General features: G+C 48.1%; 1 protein-coding gene across 7 annotated transcripts in view; it reads left to right on the top strand.

Moving 5' to 3' along the window:
• The window catches only part of IL34 (interleukin 34), a 52,574-nt gene that overhangs the window by 34,055 nt on the left and 1,759 nt on the right, over nucleotides 1–16,760 (top strand). The window contains exons 2-5 of one of the 7 annotated variants that reach the window (XM_077132982.1): nucleotides 2,148–2,552; nucleotides 6,459–6,580; nucleotides 7,335–7,412; nucleotides 7,678–7,836. In XM_077132982.1, coding sequence (XP_076989097.1) covers nucleotides 2,148–2,552; nucleotides 6,459–6,580; nucleotides 7,335–7,412; nucleotides 7,678–7,836 — 764 coding nt within the window. Of the gene's footprint in view, nucleotides 1–2,147; nucleotides 2,553–6,458; nucleotides 6,581–7,334; nucleotides 7,413–7,674; nucleotides 7,837–16,760 lie in introns of those variants that run through there. The other 6 variants (XM_077132980.1, XM_077132981.1, XM_077132986.1 and 3 more) reach the window with 6 other exon arrangements.

The following is a 16,760-nucleotide window of genomic DNA, read 5'->3' as shown; positions in this document are numbered from 1 at the left end:
CCGCACAGAAACCTGTCCAGGGGTGCTTGTTGGGGCGTTGTTCTTAACTGTCAAAATCTGGAAACAATCTGGATGTCCTCCAGCTGGTGAGCGAATCAACAAACATCGTCCCCACCGTGGAATACTACTCAGTGAGGAAAAGGAACTACGCCTTTCCCAGCTCCTGTCCTTAAATGGACATGCACTGGTTACCTGCCATGACTTTGAAAATGCAAGTCACAGCTGGATGTTGTGGAATAATGTACTAATGTTTACTTTCCTTTACTACTTATCTCCGCATGCGCTTCCTAATGACGGGGAGCCTCAGGGGCAGAGAGGAGGGGTGTGGAAGAAGCACAGAATGAGAGGCTTGAGGAGAGGTGTGAGCATGCGCAGATAAGACTGCATCCCAAATGCATTTTGCAGCGTGAAAGAAGCGAGACCCAAAAGGCTACTCGCTGTGAGTGCATTTATAGGACATTCTGGAAAAGCAAAGCTACTGGACAGAAGATGGACAGGAGGTTGCCAGGGCTTGGGGGTGGGCTGGGGGGGTTGACTCCGAAGGGGTGTGGAGGAATTTTGGGAGTGGATGGAAAGGCTTTACATCTTGATTATGGCATTGGTTACATGACTCTATGCATTTGGCAAAACTCCCAGAATTGTAGATGAAGGAGGGTGTATTTTATTGTATGTAAATTACACCTCAGTAAACCTGAAAGAAAAATACTAATGACAGTAATAAAAAGCTGCTGCCCTGTGTAGTGGTGGGGACAGGTGGGGACAGGCAGGGCCAGGGACAGGGGGAGTGGCTATCAGGGAACCCTCCTCCTCTGCCTGGCTAGGTGGCCAGGTGATATCCACACACTGAATTCTCTGGGCGAGGCCCTGCCTGCCTGCATGGAGACCTCCAAGGGTGGGGGCCAGCACCTCCAGTGCGTTCTGTGGGGACACTATGGAGGCTACCATGGAGAAGACCTCCCAAATCATGTCTCCTCTCCCCTCATGCCATCACCTGTGCCTAATCCCCCTGCCTAGACAGACGGGAAACAGAGAGAGCGTGAGGGGCTAGATCTGCCCTGCATCAGAATTTCAGAACTGGCTTTGCCAGTGGCCAACCCAGCCTCTCTGACCCTCAGTTTCCTCATCTCCAAAATGAGACAGCCGTTTGTACCCCTCAGAGTCCCAGGGAGGGGTAGATATGACCATGCATAAGCGCTGAGCCCCATGCCTGTCTGGTGAAGACTGCCCCGCCCCACTTGTGTGTGGGCATCGGCTGTGGGAGTGGCTATCAGCACACCCGGTTTGAATTCCTTCTGCACTACTTAGGTGCTGTGTGAACTTGGACAAGTGTCTTAACCTTTCTGGGCCTCAATTTCCTCATTGATAAAAGGAGATTTTATGGTCCATAAGACTGTTGTGAGGATCCAGTGAATGTAAGGGCCTTAGCCCTCGCCCTAGCGCAATGTGGGCACTCAGAGATTGCTATCCCATCGTTATCACGGATTCACCAGATTTAGCAAATAAAAACACAGGATGGCCAGTTAGTTTTGAATTTCAGATAAACAATGAATTATATTTTAGTATAAATATATTCCATACAATTTTGGGGGCATATTTTAACTAAAAAAATTATTTGACATAGCTATACTAAAAGAGTATCCATTGTTTATCTGCAATTCAGATTTAACTGAACATCTGCTAGTTCATCTGGCAACCCCATTAAGAGGGGGAGTGGATTTGGGGTAATAGGAGGATGAGACTAAGCCGGAAGGTGGGCGGAGGGGCGCATGGTCTACTTCTGCTTTTTAACCTCCCCTGCAGCCCGAGCCATTCCTGTGCTTTACCTTTGCACTCACCTGCTTCAGGAAGCTTCCCTTGATTTAACCCCCACGGCTCCATGCATTCCTTGATCCAGCTTTTGTTACCGGGTCCTGGTAGCTCACCTCTGCACCCAGGCAACTGTGCTGAGGTTCTGAAGTCATTTCTTGGGTGCACACCTCATGCTGCCGGGTAGCTGGCCCTGGGGTGGGGTGCGGGCCTCTGGCCTGTGCCCAGGGGTCCCGGGGCAGGCAGCGGGGCACCGTGTACAGTGGGTTCCTGAGCCGCTGACGGCTGAGTGGCAGCTCTGCTCTTACATAATCGGTCTCTCTCCTCCTTTCTCTCCCCAGAGCCAGATTTCACACTGAGCAGCTGCAGACGGAGAAATTGCAACCCAGCCCTAGATTCCGAGGGGCTGCCGGGGACTCTCTCCTCTTTCTTGGGCAGGAAGACTCCGAGGCTGCAGGGCTCAGCTGCTCCCCGGGCTGCCATGGAACTGGCAGCCGCTGCCCCCTGGCTGCCCTCCTCACTGCCGAGCAGATAAGGCAGGCACCGCCTCAACTGGGCACCTGCCCTCACCCCTCTGCCCGGCCACCAGGCTCCCCGGAGGTCAGCCCTCCTCTGACTTTGCGGCCACCTGCGCTGACCCAGGGCCATGTAGGTGGCGCGTCGGCGGACGCGCTGGGGGACAGCTGCCTCTGCTCTCCGAGGGACCCAGCGCACCATCATGCCCCGGGGGTACGCCTGGCTGCGCTGTGAGTACTGCGGGGACCTGCGGGGACCTGCCCCGGGGCCTTGGCCTAGAGCCCGGTCCTGCCGTAGCCATGGCGACCGGGGCTGTCTTGCTGTTGAGAAGTTGAGATGCTTCCCAGCTTCCCTGCAGCCCTCATTTGGGTCTCCCCCCACTGCCCTCTGCCCCCAGGCTCTCAGGTGGCACACTGGGTGCGTGTCTTGGGCTGGGCAGGCACAGTCAGGGGTGTGGGCACGGGGGCGAGGAGCAGGCACTGGGGCAGGGGTGTAGGTGGCAGCATCTTACCATCTCAGGTTAGATGACCCTGGGGACAGAGGTGGGCAGAGAGAGGATCTGGGTGGGTGGGGGAAGAGTGGGGGTTGCAGAAGTTTCAGGGTCCCCGAAAACTGCAGGGGAGAAGTGCAGCCAGGTGCCTGGAGTACAGCCTGTTCCCTCCACCACCAATAAGAGAACAAAATTAGAAACAGAAAGATAACAGCGTGTGGTCAGCAAAAGGAAAAATAAGTTGCACTGAGGATGCACAAAAGGGCTGTGGAGCCACCCAAGCCTGGCGGGTGGGAGGCCGGTCGGAGATCCCACGGGGCTCCAAGGCTCAGTTTAACAGACTCCGACTCCATGCATTTTCCTGGTGCCTCCCACGTGCCCATGCGGAGTCACTGCCATGACAACTGGGACCTCGCTCGCCTGGTTGCTCTGTGGCCCCGAGGCCTGGCACCCCCTTAGGAGCCTGGGAACCACCTGCCCAGTTCATGGGGAGCTGGATTTGGTCTTCGAGGAAGTCACAGAAGAGGCGGCTCCACTCAGGCTCTTGGGCAGGGATGGACAAAGGGTGGGGGATGCAGGACGGTCGCAGGGCCCCAGGCCCCGAGTGCTGGCGGCAGGGTGGTTGCAGGTCCCTGCGCGGGGGGCGCTTCTTGATGGGGCCGCTGTGGCACACGCTGGGTAGGAGGGAAGGTGGGCTTACCTTACCCCAGGTGGGAATGAAAAGGAAGGGCAGATGGGAGAGCGCTCCAGGAAGCAGCCTTAGGGCTGGTAAAGAGTGACCGGGGCTGGGAGGGAGACAGAGGAGACCCAGGTCAGGGCTGGGGTGGGTGAACCTCAGCTGTCACTGCACGGGCAGCCAGGAAGCGTACCTTTCCTGCCTCATGGGTCTCTCGCCTCCCCAGGGTGTGGCTGGCCGTGAGGCTCCTGGGTGCAAAGTGGCTGTGGGTTGTAGGCACCTGTTTGTCAGCCTGTTTCTCCAGGAAGAGGCAGCAGAAAGAGCCTTTGAGCAGAAATGGTGCTAGGGCTGGAAAAGCCCGGTCACCTGTGGCCGTGGGCCTGTGGGGACACTCCTGGTCACCTGTGACCGTGGGTTTCAGCAGCAGGCACCGGGCAGGGCACTCCCGAAGCAGGTCCTGGCCATCAGGCCCTGTGGGCCCCAGACCAGGGCGGCAAGAAAGCACAGCTGGTGCAGGAGATGGAGTGGGGGTGGAGAGGGCAGCCAGTAGGGTGTATTAAGCCATTTGGTGGCTGCCATGTGGGAGGGAAGACCAGCATGGACAGAGACACTGTTTTGTTTTGTTTTTTAAAGAAAAAAAAAATAGAAATTTGGGTTTTTCTGCAGAATTTCTGTGGAACCCAGGGATGCCGGTTGGCCCCAGTGGCCCCAGATTAGTGGGTTCTCAAAAGGGGGGTGTCTACCAGCAGCAGTGGCTTCCTGGGAACTTGGTAGAAAAGCACCTCCTCGGGCCCCACCCAGACCTGCTGAATCGGACGCCCTGGGGTGGGGTCTGTGCACCCTCCCCTGGCTACAGGGGGTGTCCTGAGCCTCACTGGGAAGGTCTTAGTTAACAGGACCGTTCTAGTTTGCCAGCTGCCGGACTGCGATACACCAGAAACAGAAAGGCTTTTTAAAAGGGAGAATTTATTAAGTTGCAAGTTTATAGTTCCAAGGCTGCAAAAAATGTTAAAATTAAAGCAATGTCCAATCTAAGGCATCCAGGGAGAGAGACACCTTGGTTCCAGAAGGCTAATGAAGTTCAGGGTTCCTCCCTCAACTGGAAAGGCACATGGCGAACATGGCAACGTCTGCTAACTTTCTCTCCTGGCTCCTTGTTTCATGAAGCTCACCTGGGGGGCCCTTTTCCTTCATCTCCAAAGGTCTCACCGTGGGCTCTCCTGGTTCTCTAAAAGGGAGTCTGCAAAATGCTTCCTCTTTTAAAGGATTCTAGTGATTAATCAAGACCCACCTGGAATGGGTGGAGTCACATCTCCATTGAAAACATCTAATCAAAACTTACCACCCACAGTTGGCTGGGTCACATCTCCATGGGAACAATTAAAAAGCTCCCAGCCAGCAATATTGAATGAGGACTAGAGGACATGGCTTTTCTGGGGTCCACGACAGATTCAAAGCAGCACAAAGACTGTGTGGGAATTAATTGTGTTGTATGTTCACACATCAAGGGCAAGATAAGAATGCATTGGACGGATGGTGCTGGAGACAGATGGGTGTGGGCTGCGTGGGCAGGGGAGGGAGACCCTGGGGATTTTAATTTTGAGTGAGAAAAGTTAAGAAATAGAGTTGAGTGTTAATATGATCCCATTTTTGTAAAGCAAACCAAAATCCCCTCTGCCATTTTTTTTTTGAGATGAGTTTTAAAGCATATAATTCAGTGGCATTTGGTATTCACGGTGGTTTTTTTTGTAAAAAAAAATTATTGCTTTTGACTATGATGGTAATAGATATGGATTGTAGAACATTAAAAAGTGTTCTGCAAAATATAAAGAACGTAAAAATCTCTCTAGAGATTTGATGCATTTCTTTCCACTACATTTTCTCTGCATACATATATCTATTTAACACAATTCAAATTAGGCAGTGCATGCATGCAGATACAGTGCTGAATCATGATCACAATTTTTGAAAAACTTCACTAAGCACATTATAGTTTCTCATCACATAAGCATATCAAAAGCATTCTTTGACAATGTGAGTTTAATTGGCTACATTCGTGATTATTGAACATCTGGGTCACATACAGATCTTCACTATTACAAAATGACACTGCAATGTTTATGTCTTTATCCACAAATCTTTTTTTTCTTCTTTAAGCTTTGTTCCTAAAACTGAGTTTAGTGTGTCAAAGGGTGTGGGCATTACAAGTCCATTAATAATAAAACTTGCCAAATTGCTTTCCAGGATGAGAGTACCTGCCTGCTGCCAAGTGGCCAGCATTAAGTATTACTAAAATCGAATCAAAACAAAAAGTTTTACATCCGGCTGGAAAGAAAATGCCATCCTGTTTTAATTTGAATTTATCTTTTTCCTGAGACTGATTTTTTTGGGACACTTCTCTCGACCACTCATATTTTGTTCTTTGTGTCAGTGTTGACTTAACCTTCAGTCTTATTTGTTGCAAATTCTTTCAGATACTTTTGTTTTTCTCAACCCTCCCAGGGGACCTGGGACGCCCCAAGGCTGTTTGTGGGGTCACAGTGCCCCCTGGTGGTAGAGGCTGACAGCGCTTCAGCGCTCGCTTGTTGGCGGGGAGCGAGGACAGCCTTGGAGGGATCCGTTTAGCAGCCCGGAATCGCCAAGCTACCCCACCAGTGCGCTGCCTGTTTAACCGAGTGGGAGGCCAGCGTCAGAAAGAGCAGGGAAGAAAATGGCTCGTGTCACCAGGGTCATTTGTAGGGTTGGAACTAGAGCTCATGCCTCCTGAATACCCATGGAAAACCCAGCAACGGGATTTGCTCAGCCCCTCAATGGGGGGCGCCCTGGAGCAGGGGCTGGGCCGGCCCTTGCCTGCCGGGACCCTGGACCTCGGGCCCTGGGGTTCCGCGGCCGAGCACGTGGGAGGCGCGGCGAAGGGGCGGGCGGGCGGCTCCGCGGGCAGGGGCGGGGCTCACGCCTCTCGTGTCTCAGCAGATCTCGGGGTTTTCCTTGGCGTGGCCTTGGGGAACGAGGGCTGGACCCGGAGAGAGGAGTGTGTCGTCACGGGCTTTCTGCGGGACAAGCTGCAGTACAGGAACCGGCTTCAGTACCTGGTAACCTCCGGGGCACCAGCTGGGTCCCTGTCCCCTAGCTCCCAGGGCGCAAGGTCCGAACATTTAGTGCCCTCCTTGGCCCCGGGCTAGCCCCTGACTGTCCGGGCTGCTTCCTCTGCCTTCTCCACCACATATACCTGTGTCCCTGGTTGGTACCTACTGGCCCTTCTCCCACCACCTCCCGGGTTTCCAAATCTCCTACTTGACCCGCCTTCACTCTGACTCAGGAGTAGACACCAGGAAGCCTTTGGGATAGTAACAGGAACTAGAAGCTGCAATGTTCAGCTCTTTTTTTTAGGACAGAAGCCCATGTGGCTCTTTAAGTCTTTTTTTTTTCTTAATGGCTTTATTGAGCTATAATTCACGTACCATTCACCTATTTAAAGTGTACAATTCAGTGTTAGTTTATTCACAGAGTTCTGTCACCATCACTATAATCTCATTTCAGAACATTTTCATATTCCCCAAAATAATATGTCTTTGTTGAAGTAGTCTGTTCTTGCACTTGGCTGGAAACTTCTACCTTAACAGGAGCTGAGCATTTTGTTTCAGCCTTCTCTGTGTCCCGGAGGAAGGAGAGCCGTCTCTGTCCCAGTTGAGAGCTGAGTAGGTGGTCTCCATAAAGGGCCACCTCTGCTACAAAATGGGTGGTCCTAGGTCCTCTCCTGCCACGTGGAAACCCACGCGGGAGGCCGGGGAGCCTGTCCCAGCCGTTCCCACCTCTGACCTCACGCTTTGTCTTTGATGCCCCCAGAAGCACTACTTCCCCATCAATTACCGGGTGGGCGTGCCTTACGAGGGGGTGCTGAGAATCGCCAACATCACCAGGCTGGTGAGAGTCCCCTCCTGGGCTGGGGTCCTGCCTCCTGTGACATCCCGCGGGCTGGTTGGGCTTGGTATGCGTCACACTGGGGGCCTGTCCTCGCTTCTTGAGCCCGGGCCTGTGGAGACAGGCTGTTCCAGTGCAGGTGCGCCCTTGGCAGTGGGTAAGACCCGGGGTGGGGGGGGAGGCGGAGCCCAGGGGGCCGTGTCTGGTGGGGAGGAGCCGAGGGGGCCATGTCTGGGGGTTCCGATGCTTGCTCCTGTCCCCTTAGCAGAAGGCGCAGGTGAGCGAGCAGGAGCTGCGCTATCTGTGGGTCTGGGTGAGTCTCAGCGCTGCCGAGTCGGTGCAGGAGGTGCTGCTGGAGGGTCACCCGTCCTGGCGGTACCTGGAGGAGGTACAGACGCTGCTGCTGCATGTCCAGCAAGGCCTCCTGGTGAGCTCCCGGGGGTTGGGGGGCGTGGGGGTCTGTCTCTGAGAGGTGTGCCTGGGGGCTGGCGAGGGAAGGGTGACCGCCTCCTGAAGGTGCAGGAGCCTCTAGAAGGAAGACGAGGCTACTGATGGCCAGGTGGGGGGCTTATGAGGGGCTGACAGGGTGGGGGGGTAGGCTGGGGGGCAGGAGAAATCCCGCCCTCTCTCTCTTGTTGTAGGATCCTGGACAAGCCCTCGAACCCCTCTGACTTTGTTTCTGCATTTAAAAAAAGAGGCTCCTTTGGGGTGGAGGTGGCATGAGTAGGTGGAGCCCGGGGGGATTTCAGGCATAAACTCTGTGTGATGTCATAAGCGTGGGTCCAAGACACGATGCCGTCGGTCAAAACCCACACCAAGAGTGAGCCACAGTGCAGCCGAGGGCTCTAGTTACCTAAGAGAGAAGTGAGGCTCCTGCTACCTGCCAGCTCAGAGGTGGAGCCGAGGCTGCAGGGACAGATGTCCCCTCAAAAGTCCGAGTCATTACTCGAAAGTAAGGTGACGGGGGCGTTAGAGCGTGGCTGCAGAGGCTGGGCACACCCCCTTCTCCCTGCTCCCCCAGTCCCGGCTGCCCCCCTCCCAGCTTTCCCCAGGACCCTCGTGCACTCCTGTCCCAGGGACACCCAGCTGCCTCCCCTTCTCAGGGGCTCCTGCTTCGCCTGGGGGCAGGGTCCAGTCCTCAGCTCCAGCACATCCGACATGAGCTGCCAGGGCTCGAGCAGGCAGCTGTTTCTGCAGCTGCTAGAACTTCTCCCGCATGGAGCGTGGGGAGGCTTGCAATTCCTGGCAGCGGGCAGTGGATCGCAGGACTCCCTTGGTGTGTCTTCTGTCCTCAGGGCAGAGGTGGGTGATGGGGCTGGAGGGGGAAGACCCCAAGCCCATTGCCCGGCCTCAGTTCTCCTGGAGGGCTCCACGCGGGTTTTGGGAGCTGTGCTGGAGGTGGGGAAGAGGATGGCAGGGGGCCTGGGCGCACCCACCTGGGCCTGGGACGCTGTGGCCACTCTGGGGTTCTTGTTTTTAAAATACTGTACAAAGGGATATTTTGGTTATTCAGATCTAACCAGCTTTTAAATCTCTCTTCTCTCTGACAACGTTAGTAATCTGTGACCTGCTCTGATATGCCTGGCCTTTTTTTTTTTTTTAAAATTTGTAGTGCGGTAAGATATATTATACCTGGTTTTTGAAACTGATTTAATTTATAGGAAAAACAAAACACTGTATAGGGTTTCCTTTTCTGTTTTTTTTTTTTTTTTTTTTTTTCCATCTGAGATCTGATCTCTTCTTTTTTTTTTTAATTTTTTTATTAATCAAAAAAAAGAAAAGAAATTAACACAACATTTAGAAATCATTCCATTCTACACATGCACTCAGTAATTCTTAGTATCATCACATAGATGTATGATCATCATTTCTTAGTACATTTGCATCGATTTAGGAAAAGAACTAGCAAAACAGCAGAAAAAGATATAGAATGTTAATATAGAGAAGAGAATTAAAATAATAATACTAATAATATATATATATAAAAAGGAAAAAGAAAAAAACAAAAACAAAAGATACAAACACACAAACAAACAAACAAAAAACCATATTTCAGGTGCAGCTTCATTCAGTGTTCCAACCTAGTTACATTACACTTAGGTATTATTCTGCTGTCCATTTTTGAGTTTTTGTATCTAGTCCTGTTGCACAGTCTGTATCCCTTCAGCTCCAATTACCCCTTATCTTACCCTGTTTCTAACTCCTGCTGGTCTCTGTTACCAATGATATAGTCCAAGCTGATTCTCGAATGTCAGTTCACATCAGTGGGACCATACAGTATTTGTCCTTTAGTTTTTGGCTAGACTCACTCAGCATAATGTTCTCTAGGTCCATCTATGTTATTACATGCTTCATAAGTTTAGTCTGTCTTAAAGCTGCATAATATTCCATCGTAGGTATACGCCACAGTTTGTTTAGCCACTCGTCTGTTGATGGGCATTTTGGCTATTTCCATCTCTTTGAAGTTGTAGATAATGCTGCTATAAACACTGGTGTGCAAATGTCCGTCTGTGTCTTTGCCCTTAAGTCCTTTGAGTAGATACCTAGCAGTGGTATTGCTGGGTCGTAATCCATTCTGCCATTCTATGTCTTTTGATTGGGAAATTCAGTCCATTAACTTTTAGTGTTATTACTGTTTGGATAATATTTTCCTCTACCATTTTGGCTTTTGTATTATATATATCATATCTGATTTTCCTTCTTTCTACACTTTACTCCATACCTCTCTCTTCTGTCTTTTCGTATCTGACTCTAGTGCTCCCTTTAGTATTTCTTGCAGAGCTGGTCTCTTGGTCACAAATTCTCTCAGTGACTTTTTGTCTATAAATGTTTTAATTTCTCCTTCATTTTTGAAGGACAATTTTGCTGGATATAGGAGTCTTGGTTGGCAGTTTTTCTCTTTTAGTGATTTAAATATATCATCCCACTGTCTTCTAGCTTCCATGGTTTCTGCTGAGAAATCTACACATAGTCTTATTGGGTTTCCCTTGTATGTGACAGATTGTTTTTCTCTTGCTGCTTTCAAGATCCTCTCTTTCTCTTTGACCTCTGACATTCTAACTAGTAAATGTCTTGGAGAACGCCTATTTGAGTCTATTCTCTTTGGGGTGCGCTGCACTTCTTGGATCTGTATATTTAGGTCTTTCATAAGAGTTGGGAAATTTTCAGTGATAATTTCTTCCATTAGTTTTTCTCCTCCTTTTCCCTTCTCTTCTCCTTCTGGGACACCCACAACACGTATATTTGTGCGCTTCATATTGTCATTCAGTTCCCTGATTCCCTGCTCAAGTTTTTCCATTCTTTTCCCTATAGTTTCTGTTTCTTTTTGGAATTCAGTTGTTCCATCCTCCAGTTCACTAATTGTAGCTTCTGTCTCTTTAGATCTACCATTGTAGGTATCCATTGTTTTTTCCATTTTTTCTTCTTTGTCCTTCACTCCCACAAGTTCTGTGATTTGTTTTTTCAGATTTTCTATTTCTTCTTTTTGTTCAGCCCATATCTTCTTCATGTCCTCCCTCAATTTATTGATTTGGTTTTTGAAGAGTTTTTCCATTTCTGTTCGTATATTCAGCATTAGTTGTCTCAGCTCCTGTATCTCATTTGAACTATTGGTTTGTTCCTTTGACTGGGCCATATCTTCAATTTTCCGAGCGTCATCCATTATTTTCTGCTGGTGTCTGGGCATTTGATCAGATCTCCCTGGGTGTGGGACCCAGCTGGTTGAAAGGTTTTTCTGTGGAATCTCTGGGCTCTGTTTTTCTTTTCCTGCCCAGTAGGTGGCGCTCGTGGCGGTTGTTTGTCTGCGGGGCAGTCGGCCCGGGAAACCGCGCGTGGAGGCGGGGGTCGCTGGCCGTGGCTTGGGGGAGTGCTGGTCCAAATTGCCCAGCTGGCCCGAGACGCCAAGCGTGACGGGAGGGCCCCGCTATCCAATGTTCCCAGTCAGACCGGGGAGCCACGTGCGTGGAGGGGACCCCAGACGCCAGCCACCCCAGCCGGGAAAACGTGCACCCCTCGGGTATCTCACAGCAGTGGATTCTCCCTGCCCGTACAGCCGTTCCAGAATGGGGTACGCTGTCTTTTTTGGTCTCTGTCGTGACTCCGGGAGCTGTTTCGTATTGTTTCTGTTTCTTTAGTTGCTTTTCTGGAGGAGGATCTAAGACCCGCGCGTCTTACTAAGCCGCCATCTTCTCCGGAACTCTCCCCTTTTCTGTTTTAAGTCACCCAGTGGTACTGTAACTAAGTCAAAGGAGCGCTGGCCTAGGTCTTGGCCACAGGATTCTGGCTGAGGCTTTGGCCCCAATTGTGACCTTGAACAGATCATTTAATTTCAGCTTCAGACGGGTGTTTTGCAAAGGAAGAGGGTTGGAATGAGGTCTGAAATTGTGTCTGGCTTTAGAACTCCACGACTTCATTCCACTTCCCCATTTACCTGTACAAGGCAAAACTGCTGGGGACAGAACCTTCTGCATTGTCATTTGTACCATGAACCACCGTTTTTTTCTTAGTCCATTAAGAAAAAGGAGGCCCTGGAGAGCTGGGGGCTGTGCTGGCGGAGGGGCTGGGGTGAGAGCCAGGCACGCTCTCAACTCCGAAGGCAGCAGGCCGTTGGCCCGTCTTGGTGCAGCTATCTGCCAGAGGCCTTTTCTTTCTTTCTTTTTGTTGTAAAATGTATTTGCTAATTTTAAAGTGAATTCACTGGTATTAATTACATTCACAATATTATGCAACCATTGCCACTATTTCCAAAACCTCTTCATCCCCCCCACATAGAGCTCTGCATTCATTAAGTATCGACTACCCGCCCCTGCCCACACCCCAGGCCCAGTATCCTCCAATTCATGCTCGTCTCTATGAATTTGCTTATTCTAGATATTCCATATAAGTGAACTGATAACACCATTTATCCTTTTGCACCTGGCTTAATTCACTTAGCATAATATTTTCAAAGTTCATTCACATTGTATTTGGTATCAGAACTTCATTCCTTCTTTTTTTTAAACTTTTTTATTAATTAAAAAAATTAACAAACAAAACATTCCATTCTACATGTACAATCAGTAATTCTTAATATCATCACATAGTTGCATATTCATCATTTCTTAGAACATTTGCATCGATTTAGAAAAAGAAATAAAAAGACAACAGAAAAAGAAATAAAACGATAACAGAGAAAAAAAAATATTATACATACCATACCCCTTAACCATCGCTTTCATTTACCACTATTTCAAACTGAATTTATTTTAACATTTGTTCCCCCTATTATTTATTTTTATTCCATATGTTCTACTCTTCTGTTTATATAGTAGCTAAAAGGAGCATCAGACACAAGGTTTTCACATTCACAGAGTCTCATTGTGAAAGCTATATCATTGTTCAATCATCATCAAGAAACATGGCTACTGGAACACAGCTCTACATTTTCAGGCAGTTCCCTCCAGCCTCTCTGCTACATCTTGAACAACAAGGTGATATCTACTTAATGCATAAGAATAACCTCCAGGATAACCTCTCAACTCTGTTTGGAATCTCTCAGCCATTGACACTTAGTTTCATTTCACTCTTCCCCCTTTTGGTCAAGAAGGTTCTCTCAATCCCTTGATGTCAATTCTCAGCTCATTCTAGGGTTTTTCTCAGTCCCTTGATGCTGAGTCTCAGCTCATTCCAGGATCTCTGTCCCACGTTGCCAGGAAGGTCCACATCCCTGGGAGTCATGTCCCACGCAGAGAGGGGGAGGGTGGTGAGACTGCTCGTCATGTTGGCTGGAGAGAGAGGCCACATCTGAGCAACAAAAGAGGCTCTCTTGGGGGTGACTCTTAGGTCTAAATTTTAAGTAGATGTGACCTATCCTTTGTGGGGTTAAGTTTCATATGAACAAACCCCAAGACTGGGGGCTCAGCCTATAGCTTTGGTTGTCCACACTGCTTGTGAGAATATCAAGAATTCAACTTGGGGAAGTTGAATTTCTCCCCACTCTCACCATTCCCCAAAGGGGGCTTGCAAATACTTTTCCAGTCACTGATCGAATCACTCTGGGATTCATCGGGGCATCACTGCGGACAAACCAACAAAATCTCATGTCCTACCTGAGATTCCAAGTACTTATGACATTCAATCAAACTATCTACATGAGTTATATTAGGAAATGCTCTAGTCAAAATATAAATTTTGTAACAAATAAACATTTTTTGCTTTAGTCTCGCACATAAGGTGACATTTTAAAGTATTAATTATCATCTATTTTCAGCACCCTGCAATAATTCCTCATGCAAAAACATTTTTAAAATTTGTACATTGTACATTTCACTATTATTATACACTCTAGACATTCCTAGATTATACCATCTCGATCTTTACCATCTATCTTTCTTTCTGATTTCAATATGTCCCCAGCCCTCCTCCCTCTATCATTCTCACATGCAGCTTCATTCAGTGTTTTAACATAATTACATTACAGTTAGGTAGTATTGTGCTGTCCATTTCTGAGTTTTTATATTCAGTCCTGTTGCACAATCTGTATCCCTTCAGCTCCAGTTACCCAATATCTCACCCTATTTCTATCTCCTGATGGTCTCTGTTACCAAGGAAATATTCCAAGTTTATTCACTAATGTCAGTTCATATCAGTGAGACCATACAGGATTTGGCCTTTTGTTTCTGGTTAATCACATAGCATAATGTCCTTAAGGTCCATTCATGTTGTTACATACTTCATAACTTTATTCTGTCTTACAGCTGCATAATATTCCATCTTATGTAAATGTCACAGTTTGTTTAGCCAACTGTCTGTTAATGGACATTTTGGCTGTTTCCATCTCTTGGTAATTGTTAATAATGCTGCTATAAACATTGGTGTGTAAATGTCCATTTGTGTCCTTGGCCTCGTGTCCTTTGAGTAGAGACAGCATATATATGGGTCCTGTCTTTTAATTCATTCTGCCAGACTATGTCTTTTGATTAGAGTTTAGTCCATTAACATTCAGTGTTATTACTGCATGGGTAGTACTTTCTTCTACTATTTTGCCTTCTGGATTTTATAAGTCTTATCTAATTTTCCTTCTTTTTACCTTTACTCACAGTCTTCCTTTCTACACTCTTCTCCACACCTCTCTCTTCTGTTTTCGTATCTGTCTCTAGTGTTCCCTTTAGTATTTCTTGCAGAGCTGGTCTCTTGTCACAAATTCTCTCAGTGATTTTTTGTCTGAAAATGTTTTAATTTCTCCCTCATTTTTGAAGGACAATTTTGCTGGATATAGAATTCTTGGTTGGCAGTTTTTCTCTTTTAGTAATTTAAATATATTATCCCACTGTCTTCTCGCCTCCATGGTTTCTGCTGAGAGATCTGCGCATAGTCTTATTGGGTTCCCTTGTATGTGATGGATTGCTTTTCTCTTGCTGCTTTCAAGATCCTCTCATTCTCTTTGACCTCTAACATTCTGATTATTAAATGTATTGGAGTATGTTTATTTGGATCTATTCTCTTTGGGGTACGCTGCACTTCTTGGATCTGTAATTTTAAGTCTTTCATAAGAGTTGGGAAATTTTCAGTGATAATTTCCTCCATTAGTTTTTCTCCTCCTTTTCCCTTCTCTTCTCCTTCTGGGACACCCACAACACGTATATTTGTGCGCTTCATATTGTCTTTCAGTTCCCTGAGTCCCTGCTCATATTTTTCCTATAGTTTCTGTTTCTTGTCGAATTTCAGATATTCCGTCCTCCAGTTTTGAAATCCTATGTTCTGTTTCTCGATATCTACCATTGTAGGTTTCCATTGTTTTTTTCATCTCTTTTACTGCGTCTTTCATTCCCATAAGTTCTGTGACTTGTTTTTTCAGACTTTCAGTTTCTTCTTTTTGTTCTTTCCTTGCCTTCTTTATATCCTCCCTCAATTCATTGATTTGGTTTTTGATGAGGTTTTCCATGTCTGTCCGTACATTCTGAATTAATTGTTTCAGCTCCTGTATGTCATTTGAATTGTTGGTTTGTTCCTTTGACTGGGCCATATCTTCAATTTTCCTAGTGTGATTTGTTATTTTTTGCTGGCATCTAGGCATTTAATTACCTTAATTAGTTTATTCTGGAGATTGCTTTCACTTCTTATATCTAGGGTTTTCTTGCTGGATGAATTTGTTGTCTATCTGTTCTTTGACATTCCGTTCAGCTTTATCTGGACCTTTAGCTTAAGTTTTGTTTAACAGAGGAGAATTTTTCAGTTCTTGTTTTCTTGTTTCTTGCCCTGCTTGTGTGGTGCCTTCCCCCCCCCACACACACACTTAGGAGGGTCTACTTAGATATTATAGACCCCAGCCAGATTTTCCCAGACCAATCTGGCCTCCTATCAGGAGGAAAGAGTCACCTGCGTCGGTTTTCCGTGAGGGTGAGACCAGCAGGTTGAAAGACTTTCCTGTGGAGTCTCTGGACTCTGTTTTTCTTATCCTGCCCAGTATGTGGTGCTTGTCTGACTGCAGGTCCCACCAGCATAAGATGATGCGGTACCTTTAACTTTGGCAGACTCTCCCTGCTGGGGGCGTGGTGGGACAGAGGAGAGGTTGTAGGCTGGTTTTAATGGCTTCAAATTACCAAGCCCTGGTGTATGAATTCCTTGATGGAGGGATTCCACCTGGGTGGGGCTTCACCCCTCCCCTGGGAAAGGCACAGGCTCCAGACAAGCCCCCAAAGGATCTCACTTCTGCCTATGCCTGGGGCAGTTGCAACCTGAAAAGTCCTGCCGCTATATCCAGAGGCAGTCAAGCCTTTGTAGATACACAGCCACAAAAACCTCTGTTTCCTTCTTTTTTTTTCCCCCTTTTTCTGTCAGTCCTGCCCCCTTGGCGCCGGGGCAAAAATGAGCAACCTCCGCTTTGATCAGGTTCACCTAAGCTGGGGGCCTATTTTTAGTAGTCAGAATTTGTTAATTAGTTCCACAATTGGCGTTTGATTGTGCCCATTCCCTGCTGCTGGTAAAGTCCTTTCCTTTCCCCTCTGGGAAGCAGCCTGTGGGGGAGGGGTGCTGGCTGCCGCAGTTTTGGGAACTCATGGTTCTGTGGGGGCTCGCAGCTGGTCCAGCTGGTCCAGACTGGGGTACGCTGTGTGTCTGGTCACTGACGTGGCCCCAGGAGCTGTTCTGTACTGTTTCTGGTTATTTAGTAGTTGTTCTGGGGGACGAACTAAAACGTGCACATTGTTAAGCCGCCATCCTGACCCGGAAGCACTTCCTTCCTTCTTTTAGCTAGATAATATTCCATTTTATGGATATACCACATTTCGTTTATCTGTTCATCTGTTGAGGGACACTTGGGTTGCTTCAGCCTTTTGGCTGCTGTGAAGGATGCTGCTGGGAAGGCACCTGTTT

The sequence above is a fragment of the Tamandua tetradactyla genome, chromosome 16, assembly GCF_023851605.1.
Source record: "Tamandua tetradactyla isolate mTamTet1 chromosome 16, mTamTet1.pri, whole genome shotgun sequence".
Classification (NCBI taxonomy): domain Eukaryota; kingdom Metazoa; phylum Chordata; class Mammalia; order Pilosa; family Myrmecophagidae; genus Tamandua; species Tamandua tetradactyla.
The sequence above is the reverse complement of the archived record's forward strand: the minus strand, read 5'-3'. Positions and strand labels throughout refer to the sequence as shown.